This window comes from Schistosoma haematobium, chromosome ZW, assembly GCF_000699445.3.
Source record: "Schistosoma haematobium chromosome ZW, whole genome shotgun sequence".
Lineage (NCBI taxonomy): Eukaryota > Metazoa > Platyhelminthes > Trematoda > Strigeidida > Schistosomatidae > Schistosoma > Schistosoma haematobium.
This window is the reverse complement of record NC_067195.1, coordinates 49,064,423-49,084,074: the sequence shown is the minus strand read 5'-3', so window position 1 is coordinate 49,084,074 and position 19,652 is coordinate 49,064,423. Positions and strand designations below refer to the sequence as shown.

At 37.9% G+C, this 19,652-nt stretch overlaps 1 protein-coding gene across 1 annotated transcript in view; it reads left to right on the top strand.

The window, feature by feature from the left end:
• Nucleotides 1-15,606: 15,606 nt before the first annotated feature.
• The window catches only part of LRRC9_3 (Leucine-rich repeat-containing protein 9), a gene marked incomplete at its 5' end in the record, with an annotated part of 29,493 nt that continues 25,447 nt past the window's right edge, over nucleotides 15,607-19,652 (top strand). The window contains 3 exons of the mRNA XM_051218778.1: nucleotides 15,607-15,737; nucleotides 17,352-17,422; nucleotides 17,812-18,110. Of these exons, the coding sequence (XP_051071714.1) occupies nucleotides 15,607-15,737; nucleotides 17,352-17,422; nucleotides 17,812-18,110 (501 nt within the window). The remainder of the gene's footprint in view (nucleotides 15,738-17,351; nucleotides 17,423-17,811; nucleotides 18,111-19,652) is intronic.

Genomic DNA, 19,652 nt, shown 5'->3' with positions numbered 1-19,652 from the left:
TATTAGTTATATCAGTAATAAGAAATATAATCACATTACTTACTAATTTTTGTTTACAATAAATACTTTTCAGCAAATAGGCTTGGAATATTGTAACAAGTTTCTTTGATATTTTCCACTGTGTAAATATTTATTACATGAATTTTAATATAGTTGATCCTAGTGATTTCGAAGGACATACTGAGATAAAATTACCCATGCGATGGTTTTTTCGATGGAATTTCGCAGTAGTTTGTTTTACAATGAGTTTTAAATGTTTTACATGAGTGCATAATTACAAGATATGGTCAAAGTCCACAATTATTCAGTTAAAACAAATCTAAAATTAGAAAGTTGGTCCCAACAATTGCATGTTTTGATAACAGTTGGCCTAGTAGTTTGGGTGAACTACTTGTTCTTATATGGTTTTCTACTGATAAATTACTTGGATAACACCGATAATTTTCATGTTTCAATCAAACCATAAAAGGATTAGTGGCTGAACGATAATAACGTATCCAATTGTAGTTACTTAAACGTCGGTCTAATAGTAATAGAACTTGTAGAGTGCGGAAACTGATGCAAACCATCTATCTTTCAAAGGAATCGGGTTCAGAATTATTTGTGAATCATACTGTTTGTATTATTACTTCATGAAACAAAAAACTTGTAGATAATTAGCTGTTAATTCTATTACAGTAATAAAAAAAGTCTAATTCTAGATAATATAAGAAAGTAGACACCATTTGCATTTGAACTCGTGATGGTTGTTTTACCTCTACCGGCTATTAGTTATCGAAGATGTACACGGATCTGTTGATCATCATATGTACTGTCCAGCTGCTGTTCGTTTTAGTTAACTCACGGCACTTTTGTTTTAGTGACCACGATTAATGCTACGGTTTCTAACAAGTCATGGCTGAAAAAAGTCATCTAAAGGTGGGAAATTCCAACAACAACCAAATGAGTAACTTGACAAAGTTGACTGATGATTACATTTAAGTAGTACGAAAAACTGATTTCTCTATCATGAAGTATCAAGGTACCTAAATGATCACAACTGATCATTATGGGTTTTGGTTAACCTAGTAACTATTCCCTTTTATATTAAATTGAAGTGAATGTTTTACCATCAATTTCGGAGAAGTTAACTTGAATCCCAATTGTCACGTCCATGTGATTAATTTTGTAATATTGGGTCAATCATGTTAAAATCTTTTAAAATCTCCATCTAGTGAACAGTTTCGGGAAGTTGAACTCGTCTGAATTTGTAGATTACAATGTAATAGATGGTAGTGAAGTTAAAATTCAGCAACATTTTCTGAAATTTAATAGTTTGCTAAATATTAACAAGTAAATGAAGATTATTATATCGGAAATAGTGCAGTTCTGAGATCATATTTTCTCAATTCATTATATTATCATAACAAAAGAAGTGAATTGCACAGATTCTCATCCATAAATTCCAGTCAGCATTATATTACATGAGAAATAGTAAGACCATAGATGCAGTTGTTTATTATATACATATGACAGTGGATGACTCAGATAATGAAGTGTCGATCGTTGTTGAATACTTGTTAAAATTCCACGTGATTAGAGGATACCGAGAAATACTTAAGTAGTTATAATAGTGTATCATAAATTGGTTGAAGGTTCTGTCACATGACTCAGGTGAAATTAACTAAATCACAAGGCAGGAATTTTCATGATACGAAGTAATGATCTAATAGTAAACCAGATTTGTAGACATACAAAACCAAAATAGTTTCTGGTTGCTTACACGATGTGTTAGTTAAAATGTTCGTTGATGACCAAATAGTGTGGAAAAAGTCATCTATTTCAAATAAGTTTATTTAATATACTCTAAGCTTCTTCCGAACTCATGTTCAACTGGAAATGTCTACGTTCATTAACTTTCTACGAACGACGTCCATGTCTTTTTCTTTATTGTATTAATAATACTATTCATTATTATTAAGTAGTTTGAGTCTTTATTTATTTCTAAGAACTGAAGACAAGCAAAACAGCCACTGTCAATTTTGTGTAAAAGTGGTGATATGAAGATTGACATACAGCAGTTCGAAACCTGGTGCATGACTTGAAAAAAGTATGAAAATTATAAATTCGCAACTTATTTCCTAACATTCACCAGCAAAGAAGCTCATAACCTACCAAATAAGCTGGATTTTCCTTATAAACAAGTCTCATTGTCATTATAAGCAAAGATGGATAGTGGCTAGCAGTGGAATCCAGGACGCGCGTTTCGTCCTGTTTGGGACTCGTCATCTGGATGTACCTGCATCTCAGAGTTGATGTTCACCCTGGGACTCGGACTCAGCACCGTTCGCTTCAAACGCCATCGCGTTATCCACTTAGCTACTGAGTCCTGATAGCCACTTGCTTGTGCAATGGGTTGAAGTTTATTTCACTTGATATTGTTTTACTTGGATCCATCTTTGCTTATAATGCTTGTAAATTAAGGCAATATCGAGGCATACGCACAGTATGCACATATGCCAATAAGAGACTGATCAATTTCAGTCCTAAAACATCAATGGGAAGATTCAACTAAAAAAATATCAAGTGAATTAAGTCTCATTGTCGTATACATCACTCAGGGAATTAATACTTAGTGTAGTGAAGTCTGATAGCTTTGAATGCAGAGATAGATCGAAGTTTCCTAAAGTGATGCCACAGAACGATCAGAAAGTTAAAGACTTTATACTGGAAGTACAGACACAATCAGCGAAGTGCAATGTTGGAGAACAAAGGACAACTCAAATTCGTGACTGCTTGATTGCTGGTATAAATATTCAAAATTTAGAAAGTGAAGTAATTCTGAAGCCTAAAAGTTCATTCCAAGAAATAAAAATAGCATGTGTTAACTACGAGGCAGTGAATGGACTTGATTTTCAATCAGTGAAAATTTCTAATACTTCTCTTAGTCGTCGTGATGAACTTCATTCTCAATGTCGTTCGAGCTCACGTTTGGTTAATAATGGTTCTGATTCTCGTGAAAATACAAAAAGTGAGTTGCAAGGCAGGTTATAGAAGTGAGCACAGTTTTAGTAAATGCTTATCCTATGGTAGATTTCGCTTATGTAATTCATGTGTCTTTGTTATATCTAGAAGGTTGTTCTTGATATACCGCGTATAACGTGAGCACTAGAACGCCAGAACACTCTCAAGTCGCAATGAGAAGACAGAAGACTGATGAAAGGAATATTATTCCCAGACAGTGTCAGTTATAGTACAAAATTGTCAGGTATTTATAGTTTTTAGTAAGAACGAAATCATCATTACAGTCCTCCAATCCACATACAGGGGAAGCTACATGTAGGAATTCTAGTATATTCTTCCAAAAGGTGATTGGATGAAATATCTTCGGCTCCTTCTGAGCCTCTTACAGCTTCCTCGAGTTCACCCGTGTTCCGTCGCCACACCTTCCTTCTTTAAACTCTGTTGTGTAAGACTTTTTTCTCGGATCCACCTGAAACTTGGTTGCCACATTCCTCTTGCGGTCCATCACTCTCGAGGGTTGTACTGCTTTGCCCTTGCGTTGTTTACATCTTCTATGTTTGCGCGCCTGAGGGCAATTCTGAGATGAATCTACGAGCAATTGAAATGGGAGTCGGCTTTCTGAGACCATTGTACTGCCGTCTCTTCGCATTTGATTTATGTGTCTTATACATTTTCCGACACCTATCCGAACTACGTACAGTACATTTCCGATTCGACGTTCTATGACACCTGGTTCCCACTTCCTATTACCTTGATACGATTTGATAAGTACCTTTTCATCCACCTGAAAGCTACGAGTGACCGTACGATACTCATTCGTGGGTTTATTTGTCTTTCTGGGTGGCAACATACTGTTAAAGACTGTCCGGATTTTCCTTCCGAACATACACTCGGCTGGTGACTTCCCTTCTGGTACTGCCGGATTAGGGGTAACTCTGTAAGACCTTAGGAACTTACTGATCACTTGTTCTGGGGTACCCTCACCTCCCCTTTGATCAGAGCTCTTTTTATCGTATCCACGGATCTTTCTGCTTGGCCAGTCGACTGAGGATGATACGGAGGAGATTTTCACTGCAAAAGCGTTTGAAAGCGGATGAAAAACTGAGTACCGTTGTCGGTCACTAAGAACTCTGGAACCCCGAAACAAGCAAACAATCCTGACAATCTTCTTATTGTACTCTCTGATGTCGTTTTCGGCATGTCATATACTTCTGGCCGTTTTGTGAAAGCATCGACAACAACTAAGTAATTTCTGCCTTGTATTGGTCCGGCGAAATCAGCGTGTATTCTTTGCCAAGGCCCGTCCGGTTTGGGCCATGGTTGTGGTTCAGCTTTCGTTGGATTCTTCGCAGCCTCTAGACAGGACCAACAACTGCTACATTTTTGTTCTATATCATGGTCCATTGACGGCTAGTATGTATAGCTGCGAGCTAGTGATTTAATTTTACTTATCCTCGGGTGCCCACTGTGGAACTGCATAATGAATTGGTGTCGAAGATTTCTGAGCATAACGATACGGTGGCCAAACATGATGCACGAATCGACAACCGTTAAGGACTCTCGTCGACGAAAATATTGTAAGAGATCTCCATGTAGTCTAGATGAATGCCACTTGTTGAGTATGAAGTGGCGAACAATCTTCAATGCATTATCCTTCTTGCTAGCTTCTTTAATGGCTTCGAATGTGACCGGGAGTCAGGAAACTGCGTCTGCCAATACTTTGTGAACCTCAGCCCCAACATCTATGGCAGCTACAGGCACCTTCTCTTCTTGATTTGCATGTGAACCAATCAATCTTGAGAGGGTATCTGCCTATCCAAAATCCGTTGTCGGTTGATACTTTACCTTGAAATCATAGCCCAGCAGTGTAGTTGCCCGTCGCTGTAGACGGTTTGCTGTATATACAGGGATACCTTTTTGGATCCAAAAACTGTCAGTAGCAGTTTATGGTCTGTTAATAAGGTGAAATGCCTGCCAAGCAGCATCTTGTGGAACTTTTTTGCAGCAAATATAGTGGAGAGGGCTTCTTTCATGCTAAATGCCTTAAGTGTGGCAAAATAGGACATATGAAGTCGGTCTGTAAAGCTACTGCTCAACTCGCCACTAGTGATGATAAACCTTCTAGTTCTGATTTTGTTAAGTCGGGTGTTTCTAATGATCAGTTATCTTTATTCACGACTTCGAAAAGTAATTTGCATATTCAGAAGTGATTACGTACCACCCTTGATCGATTCCATAATATTATTGTTAACACAGGCAGTATAGAGTCCCTTCTTTCATTGAAAAACTTGAAATCTCTAGATTCTAACTTCGTAGTACGACTCGCTGAAGACCCAGTATTGGGGATACTGGACACAAACTGCTTATCCGAGGATTATATGAATTGCTAATTAATGATGATAATTCCTAATATATGCCTTATGAATTCTAAGTTATTGAAACAAGACCGTTAATACTAGTTTTGAAAAACTTAGAAAGGCTTAAAATTTTTAAAGAAAGTTATGATGCTTTACTTAAGGATTTGGAAGCTACCTGTGCTAACTACAGTAGAGGGAATGTGAATTCAACCCATCAAACTTCAAGTACAGGGTGATTCAGTCTTTCTTAAAGGACGAATAATTCCTTATGGTCTCCGAGAAACAGTACATAAGATATTGAATGATTTGTGTACAAAAAGTATCATTGAACCAATTCAATCTGTTGCACAGGATACTCCTATTGTTACGCGATTGCAGTTTGATGGCAAGACCCCTAGAATATGCGGTGGCTGTAGATTAACACTAAGCTCCAGTTTGTTGAAGCAAACGTGTACAATGGAGGAAGCTGAAGATATTCTTAGTTGACTTCATAGGTCTAAGGTATCCTTGAAATTCGACTTAAAAGATGCTCATCTTCAGATTATTAGGGTCAATCTTTATCTAATTCGACGACAATTAACACTCCTTCTGGTCTATTCAAATACAAGTTGTTCTCCAGTTATATTTGAGGAAGTGATGAATGATGAATTACGTGATCTTAAAGGTGTTGAAGTCTATCAACGTGATCTTACTATTGATGGTTCTGATAAAATAGCTCATGAACAGTGACGCATTGCTTTGTTAAGTCGTTTGATTGAAAAAAAATGCATCTAGCTTTGAATGTCTTGGATACCCAGTTGATGGTGATGCTTTTTAACCAGGTTTGAAGTGACTAGCCCACCACCAAATACCCATCTTTGAGAAATCTTACAGAACTGCGTTCACTTGTAGGTGCTCTTCTAAACTATTTCCGTTTTGTTCCTTAGTTTTCTTGTCGTGCTAATTGTTTGTTTCAAACATTGACATCCATTTCATTTAAATTGGATGAGGAACGAGGGTCGTGACTACTCAGTCAACTAAACTTTCTTGAAAGTGATGCTCTTCTTCGAACTTGCTCCCTCCTAGTGCATACCTTGTACTAATTACTGATGGATCATATGTAGGTATTGATGCAGTTTTGGAGCAGAAAGCTAGATCAGTGATCTGTGCTTCACTCAAACTTACTGTTGCTGAACAAAGTTGTTCGCAAACTCAGAGGGAAGCATTAACTGTGTTCTGGGCTGCTGGACGACTTCAAAAATGTAACGAAAACAGAAGGATGAAAATCCCCTCTCAGCATTGCATTGATAGCATTGTCATTTATTTGTTTCGTCTACCTCACTTGTATTCTAACCTTTATTTAAGTCTCTTTTAAAACACAGGTTATGTTCCTCAGGCCTCTTTGTTCGAGCATTTGTTATTTGATCTACGCTAAATATTGACCTTTTATTACTTAATTTACAGTTGCATGTTGCAGGTCCATTGACAGTAGGATTGGATTTGACTTCCCTCAAGGTCACGGCGTGGTTCAGTGTATGACTCTTAATCTTTGAGTGTCTGCCTGGAAAGGTTGCTAGAACCCTTGCAGATGTATATCTGATCCAATGTTATTGGGAATATTTTTATTGATTCTCAGGTATCGAATCCATGTTTAATAATCATTTTGTGTCAACTAGGTAGCTGTAGTGTTCTTACTTCCAGTAGCCTCCGTTTGCAGCAGTAAATAAATCCCAAAAGCAATAGCTCTGTAAGTCTTCGACATTTGGTGCTGACCACACTAGTTTTAATGAACTGACCTAGCTGAAGGCGCTCGGCCATTCATCCGCACCAGATCTCCTGCAACCTCTAGCCAGTGGCATTTTCATTGGTGAGGCCGATGTGATCTGGTACACCAACTCATAAACTGAGTCCGTTCCTTTTTGGAACTTAATATATCATTGCTTTACTTGAATTTTTATATATAGTGATTTTTTTCGTATTTTTGGATATTTGTTTGCTCGTTCATTCCTGTACTTCATATTCACCATGACAGAACAAACTTAGAAGGTACTTAAGACCAAGACCATGACACCATCCTCACTACATCTAATTCCATGGTGGTCGGACGGCATAGAAGCTTGGTTCTGCTTCTCAGAGGTTGACTTCTACGAGCACGGCGTAACCGATCGACGTGCACAATTCCTCGTAGTAGTAAAATACTCCCGCGCGAATTCAAGTCACACCTACTGTGTTTACTAGTGATGTTTCGGAACCTCATGAAACTCTAAAACGGTCTATTTTGAAACGTGGAGACCAAACCGATTAACAAAGGTTAGATCACCTCTCCAACAACGGCGAGACTATGATTTATGGACTAACCAATCGGATTTAGAATAACAGGTTTCGGATTTTGGCGCAAAATTCACTCGACCATTTGGCCAAATAGCGTCTTGGCGTTTTAGCTTATGTCAGTTCGTGATGAAAAACAAAAAATCTAATTCCTAACCCTTACCACCAACTGCGAATCATAATCGTTAATTTTCGAACTGCTTTATAACCCTCATTTAGCCCTAGTAAGTAGGTAGACACTTTCAAGGTCATCTTGTCGTCTCTCAAAGGTCGTCCATAATTTGCAATCTCACGCTCATGCGATACATTCGTATTTGTCATGACCGTAAACAATCAAAAACGCATCGAGTTCTTCACGAAAACGATCTGTCTCTGGACCACAAGAGACAGATAACCCCAATTGGTAATGGTATCATAATCACTACGGAAAATCATCTCGAAATTGTAGAAAACCCTGCGATTTTCCGAGATCCAAACCGACCGACATGAAGAACGTTACGCGATACTTCCCAGCTGGAACGTGTTAACGACAACCGTAGATGACGAACATAGCAGTTTGCCATATGTCACTGTTGTGATTACGAAAGTTTGTTACCTCATGGACACTGGCGCAGAAGTTAGTGCTCTTTCAGAAAATTCTAATAACCGACTGCACGAATCGATTTTAGACTTACAGGCGGCAAACGGAAAACCGATCACCACATATGGTAAACGATACGTCTAACTTAACGCGGGTTTGCGCAAATTCATACGCTGGATTTTCGATATTATTATTATTATTATTCACAAACATCTTATGAGTACATAAGTGCTGTGAAGAAACCATTTTGGGTTTTTTCACAAATTCAATAATACACAAGTTTCAATAACGTTAGCATTATATTTGCCATATCTGAAAACAGGGAGTAGTAATAATAGAATAATAATAAATCAGGTTCTGTGTAATTGAGAAGAATGTTGAATTGAGTTTAAAGAAGGAAAGGAAGAAAATAAGGGGATAGAAATAAAGGAGACGTGAAATACGCAAATAGTTTAATAGGCGTGTTTATGAACACAAAATAAGAATAAACGACTATGTATCTATCGTCAAATTAGTAACAAAAATAAAACAGAAAATAATTAAGAAAAAATAACTTGTTACTGGAGTAAGATATGACGCTGGAATAAATGTTTGTGCAGTCATAGTTTGGAGTGATGCTATGATGGTCTCAATTAAGTGAAAAGCATAACAAAATATCAATATGTATGAGTCATATATGCATAGTGAAGATAAAACGAGTCTGAGAAGTTAGTTTAAGTGTAATACAAGTTATTGTCTTAACAATCTGGAGTTAAATATGTTTAGAAGGACAAGAGGAGATAAAAAGAATATCTAATGTGTCGGGGGACCAATAGTGATATTAATAACGGTAATAATTGTAAATACGAACATAAGCAGACTTCATATGTTAAGATGAATAGAAATAAAATAAAATAGACGTGAAAAGTTTCAAAGGTTATATTTTGCTTTTCAGTCAATTAGATGGATGACGGACCTTGTTTGTACAAATCATTATTAAATACATTGATATTTAATAGGTGACACAATCCACTTTCGGAAAGAAAATCATCAATGAGACTTCTGAATCAGGTTGTAGTTTTACTGCAACGGAGGTTCACTGGCAGTCTGTTACACATAGTTGGGTAGCGAATAGCGAAAACGTTCTGGCGTAAGTTTGAGCGGGTCGTTGGAGTCGCTAGAACATTCTCCTTGTTGCGTAGATTGGGGCATGATATCACAGAGTATGAAGGGGTGGATACCGAAGAGTAGGAAATACCGTTAATAAGCTGGTAGATAGAGACAAGATTTAATTTGATACATCTGATCCAGAGAGGTCCTAATTTGTGTTGTTGACATCTTTGGTGATAGTCTTTTTTGTCGGAATACCCCAGAACAACTTTGGTGAACCTTCTTTGAACACCTTCAATTTTAATCAGGTCATTATGCCTGCAATTACTGTAAGCTAAAATACCATATTCAAGAATGGGTAAGATACATTTTCTGTATAATAATAATAATAATAATAATAATAATAATAATAATAATAATAATAATAATAATAATAATAATCCCGATTCGATATTATTGAAGTTTATCACTATGAATCCGATGAGCTTTCTAGCTTTGGATACTTGAGATGCAATGTGTTCAGAAAAGTTAAGACTGTTGCTATATCTTAAACCCAAGTCACAAACAGTGTTGAGAGGTTTGAGTGTATGTTTGTGTGTAGTCAGATTTAAGTTAAGGCAGCGACCAATGTGAATAAATCCACTTTTGTCAAAATTAGTTGGCAACTCCGACGAAACTGTCCATTCATATAACTTGCTTATTTCTTCTTGGATTACCGCTGAAATATAGCTTTCTTTGGTGGGAGAAGAGAATGAATAAACTACTTTTAGGTCATCTGCAAAAAAGGAAGTTTTACCATATTGAAAGAGGGAACACACGTCATTGATAAAAAGGAGAAAGAGTAATGGACCAACCACACTTCCTTGTATAACCCCACTGGCTACATTCACAGGTTGAGAGTAGCGAGATCCAAAGCGAACGATTTGGCTACGTTCTTCTAAAAACGATTTGAGCCAAGATAAAAGGGGATTCTGTATGCCAAATGAAGAGAGTTTTAAAGGAAGAAGTTTGTGTGAGACACTGTCGAAAGCCTTACTAAAATAGAAGTAAAGAATTATCACTGAGTGACCAACATCTCTTCTCTGGGTAATTTGATCAAGAAATTCCAGGTGCGATGTGAAACATGAGCGTTTAGTCATAAACCCGTGTTGCGGTGGGCTAATCAGTCTAGCCGAAAGTAAAAATGATAATAGCTGTTTGTGGATGATTTTTTCTATGGTTCTTGAGAGCACGGATGTTAAATTGCAGATGTTTCTATGCCACTCATTGGTATAGACCTACTACAACACTATAATTCACTCATCGATATACGCAAACGTAGGTTAATGGACGGAAACACAAAACCATCTGTTTGTTTAACTTCTCTTTCCGGTTGTAGATAATTACAAACAAGTTCAGCAGCTGAGTAAAACAAATGCATCCAAAAACAGTGAAATTAATAATATTCAATATAAAAGTTTTAACCAGCCAAATATCTTCATTTCTGTTGTAACAACACTAAGTAACATTTTGATTCGTCTCGATTTTTCAATAATATTATGTCAAAAAAAATAGGAGCAAATAAACAAATTTTAATATGCTTAAATATATTCATTCGAAAAAACAAAAACAAATTGTTTCATTTGCTAATATGCTTGCTTGTATGTGCATATTTATATATACTTTTCCCAAAATAACCCTGAAAGTAAATCATTCTGTTAAAATCTCCTTATGCTATTACATGTTTAAGAAACACATGCATATTAGTTTATTTTCCTGTTTTCGCCTGCTTTGTGTCTTCACTCACGTACGAGTGTAATTCGACACATAGTTATCCATTTTTGTTTTACAGGACAGCCGGAAAAGACGAAAAAAGATCGACGAGTTTTACGATGAACCGAAATTTTCATTGTACGAGTTGCTTCATTATTATATTGTACCACATGGCCTCTTATAGTAAGGAAAGGCGACCAGACGCTGCTGAACATAATAAGCTGTCAGAACAGTGTTTACCAACGAAAGAGTCGTTGGGTTTAAACTTCTGACTGGCCACGTCTTAGGGTCATCATTACTCCCTAGGGGGGAGTGATCTGTAGCGGTAAATTAATCTCCAAAATCAATAGCCCTGTAAGTCTTTGACGTTTGATGCTGACCACAGTTTTAACGGACTGACCTAGCTGAAGGCGCTTGGTCATGCATCCGCATCAGATCACGAGCTCAACTCCTCCTGCGACCGCTAGTTAGTCTAGATCAGTCACTTCTCGATAAATTGATAATCAATCAAATATATCTTGAAACGTCCTCGATTCTGACGTTCGATTTCACTGTGTGGGCACGATTCAATCATAGGTGTCACTGGTTAAAGTGTTGTCAAACTCCAAATACTTGTGGCATCTTCACACCTGATAATCTCGACGGGGGATTTAAACGCCAAGATCTGGATAGACAACATTGAATATGTGGTTATGGACTTGGAGGAAGGAACGAGAGTGGTGAGAGATTTTCAACGCTATTCATTCTCAACAGAATGATTATCAGTGACGTCATGCCAGAAATAAATATCCTTATAAGTCCATGCTGTGATGAGGATCCTATTAGTTTCACTAAACACGACCTCATCTGAGAGCTCTTAACCAAAAATCTAGATGACATACAGAACCCACACATTTGTGTGCGCCATTCCGCGCACCTCTTACGATAGCTAGTCAACTTGGATTTTCTACACCTTAATACATCGATCTATCTTCACATCCCATTATCGTTGGCTAACCAAGGACTTAGCTACGTTATGACAACTGGCAGGCGGCTCTAGAAGAGATCATGGGCTTAAGTCATAACTTGTAAACCTTTCACAACTACGCGTGAGTGCAAACAACTAAAACTTACAGTGTCTCCGTTCAGGAAGGTCTAATGACATCCTGCAGAGCAACAGCAATTTTCGAACAGTTGAGAGATGGGCAACTCCAACACTCGAATAGGCCTTCGTAAGTGACTTATATTATTGTACAGCTTGTTTCGAGCAAAAACTCAAACTAGAACATAACAATTTGGTCAAAGTTCAGTGCCACTTAAATAGGCTTCGGATCTGTTACACTAGTGCCCGAACTAGGTGTACAAACTGACTCTTCAAAGCCAGAAATAATTGCAGTTAAATAAACCTGGCTGACACTGTCTATAGATAGTATGGAACTTGATTTCGAGGGTTTTACGTTAGTGAGGGCCGACAGAATACAAAAGCGCAAAGGAGGGGGAGTAGTTCTATTCGTTAGGAATACTATCCCATTTGACATTGTCGTAGGTTGTATCCCATGAGAGTGGGACGTGTGAATTAGTTAGTTGCCGCTTGAAATGCAAGGAACAAGAGCTGTTGATTGATTTGGTCCATAGCAGTTTAAGCTGTGAGGTAAATGAGATCCTGCTAAGCAATCTCAATACTTGGTCACAAAGTGGTCGATGTCTAATCCTAGGGGACTTTAATGCACCTATGGTAGACTGGGAAAATTTGCGAACTGAATCGTCAGGAAATTCCTTCGAACAGGAACTAGTTGATGCGGTTATTACATGTGCCCTAGTGCAACATGTGAAAGAAGCGACAAGGTACGATCTGGACACTGAATCATCCTTACTAGATCTTATATTGCCCCACTATGAGGATGACGTTGCGAACCTCCACTACATGCCACCCCTAGGTAAAAGTGAACACGCAGCTCTTACTTTCGACTTCCATATAACTGTCAATCACGAGCACGCGTTAGCTCAATTCAGACCTAACGTCTGGAAAGCAAACATACCAGATATCATGCACTCAGTATCGTTAGTAGATTGGACTATAGACCCAGAGTACTCAATTGAAACGGCTTAGGACGCTCTTTAAAATTTGTACTTAAAAGTTACCACACAACACATCCCTTGGACTATACCAAAGGGGCCGAGAAACTCTCCACTATGATTCAGTAGAGAGGTCCACATCCTTCTCCATAAGAGAAGAAAAATGTGGGATAGATTTGGGTTACTGAGGACTGATGAGACAAAATCTCAGTATCGAAAAGCTCGGAATACCTGTGCCTCGGCCCTCCGTAAGTCTAGAAAGTTGTACGAAGAAAAAATTGTTAAGGAATCCATAGAATGTCCTAAACGCTTGTATTCCTATATAAACCGAAGGACAAAAAGAAGAGGAAATAGTCCTGCACTATGGGGAGACAGTACTGCCGCGTCATTAGTGGAGGACGACTTTGGTAAGGCTCAAGTGTTCTCAAACTAATTCAGCAATGTATATACCATAGAAACACCCTTCCCGTCAGTCCATATAAATCCCTCCACACAAACACTGGATAGCGTGGCCATTAAGGAACTCGATGTCTTTGGTCTGCTAAATAAGCTGGACATATGTAAATCCACGGGGCGCGATGAATTGCATCCTAGGCTACTGAAGGAATTATCTAACTTCGTTGCGAAACACTTAAGTATATGCTTTAATCTATCCGTAACGCAGGATCGTTTACCAAAAGACTGAAAGAACGCCATTGTAAGTTGTAGAATTATGGTCTACTCTGATATTGTCTAATGCCACTACAAAGTCTTGTCTTCAAAACAGGTATGAAACATAAACCTGAGAATTACCGACCCGTTAGCCTAACTAGTGTGGTTGTTAAAATCTTAGAAAAGATTATTCGGAAGGAGCTGTTTAAGTACCTCGGAGAAGCAGCATGGTTTTAGAATAGGTTATTCTTGTCTCGCTAACTTATTAGTGGCTCGTGAAAGCTGGTGCGCTCCTAAGGACCAAAAGCTACATGTAGACGTCGCCTTCATTGATTTCAGTAAAGCTTTTGACAAAGTTCCGCACAACCGGCTGTTAAGAATGTCGGGATTGGAGGCAATCTATTGATGTGGATAAAAGACTTCTTAGTTGGGCGTCAACAAAAAGTAAGGGTGAACTCAAAGTTATCTAGCTGGGAAACTGTGCTTAGTGGAGTGCCCCAGGGTACAGTTTTGGGGCCAGTGCTATTCCTCTTGTATGTAAATGACCGTCCTCGTCTCCTATCATCACCGGTCTTGCTATATGCTGACAATGTCAAGATATGGAGAACGATACGATGTAAGGGTGATAGCTTAGAACTCTGAAATGGCCTGAAGAAATTATCTGAATGGTCTCAAACCTGGCATTTGCCGATAAGTACTTCCAAGTGTGTTGTGATGCATATCGGTCATCAAGGTACAGATACATACACGATGAATAACACTGAGCTACCTGTCGTCCAGACATATAATGACTTAGGAGTCATCATTGGCCAAGATTTAAAGACTACTGCATACTGCCGTGCAATAGCCGCCAAAGGTTTTAGAACCTTATGGTCAATACGTAGGGCTTTTAGTCATGTCAACGCTAAAATGTTTTTGACTTTGTATACAGTGTTCGTACGTCCCAAACTTCAGTACTGCATGCAAGCGGCTAGCCCCTGCTTAAAAAAAGACAGTGAGCTTCTGGAAAATGTTCAGAGAGAAGCAGCTAATGCTGATTCCAGGAATGGCGAAGCTTCCGTATGATGCTCGACTGGCCGAGCTGAACCTATTCCCGTTGTCACATCGTAGAACTGGAGGCGACTTGACTACACTTTTCAAATTGCTTAGTGATAAATTCGCACCCGATATGCCGTCATTTTTCTTGTCTTTCAAAACAGAGAATTTACGAGGACACTCCAAAAAAGTTCACAAACCCAGAACAAATTACTTGTCAGCTGACTATCGACTTTCCCATCGAATCATCAACGAGTGGAATTCACTACCTCAGCACGTGGTTGAGGCTCCATCCGTCGACTCTTTCAAGAGAAAGTTGGATCAACTGAGAGACCACTATTACCAGGACTAACACAGGCCATCGAGCCTCCTGTCCTTCACAAACTGAAACTGAGACTGTTGTTGAACTAAAAGTATGTCCGATGACGGAACCACTGTTAACTCTGGATGTATGTTAACAATAAAAGGTAACTATTCGCAACCGAAATGTTGATCACAAGCATTCCTGTAGTGTAAACACATTCTTTTAAATTGTCGAAAATGTCAATTAAAACGGCAAGCGGGCTTTTGACATCGTCCTTTTTCTGTTACTGCACATGTATGTTCGTTGTTCCTCCAGTTAATTGTTGCATTGTATTCTGGTAAATCAAAATAGCAGTTGTTTCTCAACGCTTCGGTATCATGGGTGATGATTTATTTTACTACTTCTAGGTTTGTGAACTATTTTTCTCGTTTCAGATTGACATTTACAAGTTCGCTGATAGAGGTAGTTACTTAATGTCACGCAACATGGAAGTGAATGAGAATAGAGTCAGATGTTTGCAACAGTGGGTAGAGCACATTATTCCGTCCAGCAGTGATAAAGATGTTCGGGAGTGGCGAACGCTTCTGCAGCTTATTGATCTGTGGTAAGCAGTGAAGTAGTTTTCATGTTTAAAGAAATCACTTGCAGTTATTAGTTACCACTTGTTCTAATCTGGGTCCTTTACGGTGAACAATTTCATGCTATTTTTCCAAAATGCATAGAAATATCTTAATATAGCCCAAGAGATTTGATTAAGTTCAGTATATCATTTTACAAACTGCTGAGTTTTCTTAGTCTAGTCAAAGAAACAAAGTTTATTAGGCCTTAACCTAGTCTTAATCACAACATAGGTCTGGAGCTGGAAGCATGAATGTGGGAATATCATAGTTTGAAAATAGATGAAATATGAGTCAAATGTAGATACTCAGTTGTTTCAAGTGTTACTGTTTCTATACGTTAGCCGTCTTTCTTATGATGACTAATTTATTAATGCGGGTGCTTGCTTTGACAGTTAACTTGACAAATTTTTGTGACTTGATGGGTTGTGTATTCAACTTAATAAGTCGTTTGTTCCAATATTGGGTTGGTTGACTTTGGTGATTACAACTATGATTTTAAGATATTTTTTCATATGGGTTGCAGAATACCTAGCCACGCTTATTTAATTTGTGAAAGTTAACTATTTGTTTCGGAGTTCGACTTCACTGTGTATATATTAGGGAATGATGGTAAATCAGTTGATGAGGTTGTGAATCTTCATCGACTGAGATGGTTGGGCCACGTGTTACGTATGCCTGAACCCCGATTACCACGACGCGTAATGCTGACTAGTGTTAGGGATGGTTGAAATAAAATTAGGGGCTGCCAAACCAAAACGTGGCATCAGTCCCCGAAGTCACTAACTTCTGGTCTGAGCCATGTTATTAGATGCAGACTACTTGGTTGGGGTCCGCGTGACTATCGTAACCAATGGTTGGAGACTTATTGGCATGGCTCAGAATCGATCACAATAGTGTAGGTGTATACACTCCGTCTTCCTTTAAACTATATGACTAAAATTATTTTGTATCTTTCTACGATCTAATTCTTCCTGTACCATATCCCTATATGCAATCTTTCCTTTATATATTATCACCATTGAATTAACTACTTCTATGAATCCGGTGTTAATTTTGTTGTGCTAATGAGGTGTGGCAACTTAGACTGATGCACATATGTACCTGGTCCTGCGTTATAGCTGATTGACTGACTGACGTCTGTCAGAGATGTATTTGGGTCCTTTTATTCTTTTGTTTGCACTTTCACACTGACTCCACTGCGGTAAGTATTCTCTTCCTGGGATGGTAGAAATAAGTCGCTATTTCATACCTATGTAAGTTAGTAGCTGTTATTCTGAGTTTCCCACGAAAATTCACGGGTATTCACAACTGAGATGAGCTCTTGGGAATCTGGAAAGTTACTACAATTTCCTTGTCAAAACTTCTCGTAAACTCACATCATCAGTCATGTTGCTTGGATTTCAGCGAAGCCTAAATGTAGTTGTAAAAGTTGCTACGTTTATATGAAGTATTGAAGGGCGAATCCATTGCGAACTATTATATTGTCGGTCTAAAGGTAGCTTTTGTGTTCAGTTTTGAGCAAGCTAGCTGTTTAAAATTCGATACCCCAATCAGTTTTTAACTCTGAATTATTATTTATTTTTGTACTATGAATGAAGCAAGGATTCAAGTATGAGCACTGTTATCAACAGTGAAGATATACCCAAAACGGTACACAATATTTTGTCAGGTATACAAATTTGTATTAGTAATGCTTTAGATTTCTTCTCTGTTGATCTTAACTCTATTTTCCCGACGAATGCGGATGATAGTCGCGGACCTACTTACCGACACTATTGTGTAAGTTCATTCTATGTAAATAATTTTTTAGTTTTTGTTACTGGTTTTGACTATGGGTCTGCGCTTGAAGTCCAAACTATTTATGAGTGCAGCGTTCAAGCTTCCTAGCACAATGCATTATCATATTGTTGAAATGACTCAACCTCTTATTGAAGATTGCCCAATCTCGATGACTTCTTTTGAAGCGTTAAGCTTAGATTTAGAAAATCACCCGGTGACACCCATTCACCAAAGCAGAAATATAAAGGGTAAGTTCCACTTATTTCTAAATCTTTTTAGCTCCTTTGACTTGTCCTATTATTTCAAAAGTACCCATATTACCGTTTGGACACAAAGAATTAAGTGTAACTGATCCTGAACTTACTTTTGATGATACACATTCCGGGAATGAACTTTCCTACAGATGTACTGGTCACTCCTTATACTCATCTCCACAAACCTTTTTTGGATCTCTTCATGTCCGCAAAGGAAAAAGCTGTATCACAAAATCTGGGTTTGGAAATGATTTCGAGTCGGAAATCGACTCTCCTCTTTACTCATTAAAATCAATTCTAGAGTCACCACAAGTCGTTCCTAAGGTTAGTAAATGGTGATCAATAATTTGTTTCGAATCAAAGTTTTTATGGGGATTTTTATAATTATTTCAAGTTGTTTATTCTCAGGAATTATTTCAAAGTTGAGGTTCTGTGTGACTAAAAACTTGATGGTTTACGTAAGTACCATATTGAAAGTTTTTAAAGACTGTTTCGTCCTTTGATTTGCTGCTACATAGAAAAATCTAAAATACATATCAATTTTACTTTGTTTAATTAGTAGACATTAAGTTGTTTGGAGATGTGTCTATTTCATGTGATTTTAAAACCAGGAAGAGTGCCTTATACAAGGTCAAAACGTAGGCTTCCGAAGCTCTGATACATAGTCTCGATGTTCTTACTAACTTGGATTAGTTAGCGAGAACGCTATTATCATTATTGGTGACATTAGGAATGGAGATTGAAAAGTAAACAAAGTCTAAAAACCATACCATTTTGAATGCGCCTTAATGATCTATTGGGTCAGCTTGTCACATTTTAAGATAGAACCCTAGTTGTAACAACAACATTTAAAACTGCGAAGATACAGAAAAGAAGGCTGTAGTGACGGATAAAATTATCAGTTAATGATATGTTCATGATTGTTATTATACAGAGAAAATCTTGATTCAATAGAGCCTCAAAGGGATGCGAAAAAAAACAGAATGGCAATCTGGTGAAAATTGGAAGTATGAGAACAATCCAGTTAATAAATGATCCTAAAATACGAGGTCTGTAACAATATAATAACAAATAATTGACCCATTCGCTAGATACTTGGATTTGAGACACGCTAAGTGCTAATGATACTACCCGACTGTCCGAATGGAAGTGAATGCAGTGGGTTTCAGACATGGGTCTTGGTGAATGAAAGCTGAACACCTTAGCCATGCCAAGGTTACGCAATTTGAGTATAAATGCAACCAAAGTAAATTTAAATAAATAATATACTGGAACTTACGGAGAATGGAATAGAAAGTTTCGGCTTCTATTCTGAAACAGTTATAGTACAGAATCAACTCAGTAAGTTGAAGGATCTTAAGCATTGTATTCAGGGAGTTGTGATAAACTCACGATATCTAATGCCGCACGACTACTCTATATACCATACCTTCATGTCAAAAATTGATTACTGCTTTCTCTCCGTAGTTTCAACGTCTAAAAATTATGCGCGATATGAAAGTGGTTGGCTCAATTGTTTAAAAAGTGACTAAGCCACCGGAGCCTATTTCTAAGTGGTAACGTTGAGATATCATCACCACTATGCTTAAACACAACACTGGACTTTCTCAATACCTACACAGCATTGCAATCAGTTGTTATCCTTCTTTTGGAGAGAAAGGTAGTCGAACAAAAAGTTTTCGAGAATCCTCAGTTCAGTTGGACCAGGTATTATTACCGTAAAGCACAAATACCTTCCTCGATGTCTTACAACCAGGACTGCAGGTCGCCTAGGTATTTCGAATCCAATAGAATATTAACTCTACTTAAAGTCATTTAGGTGGTCTCGTTTCTCTCAAAATTGATCATTCATTGTCCCTAGCGATC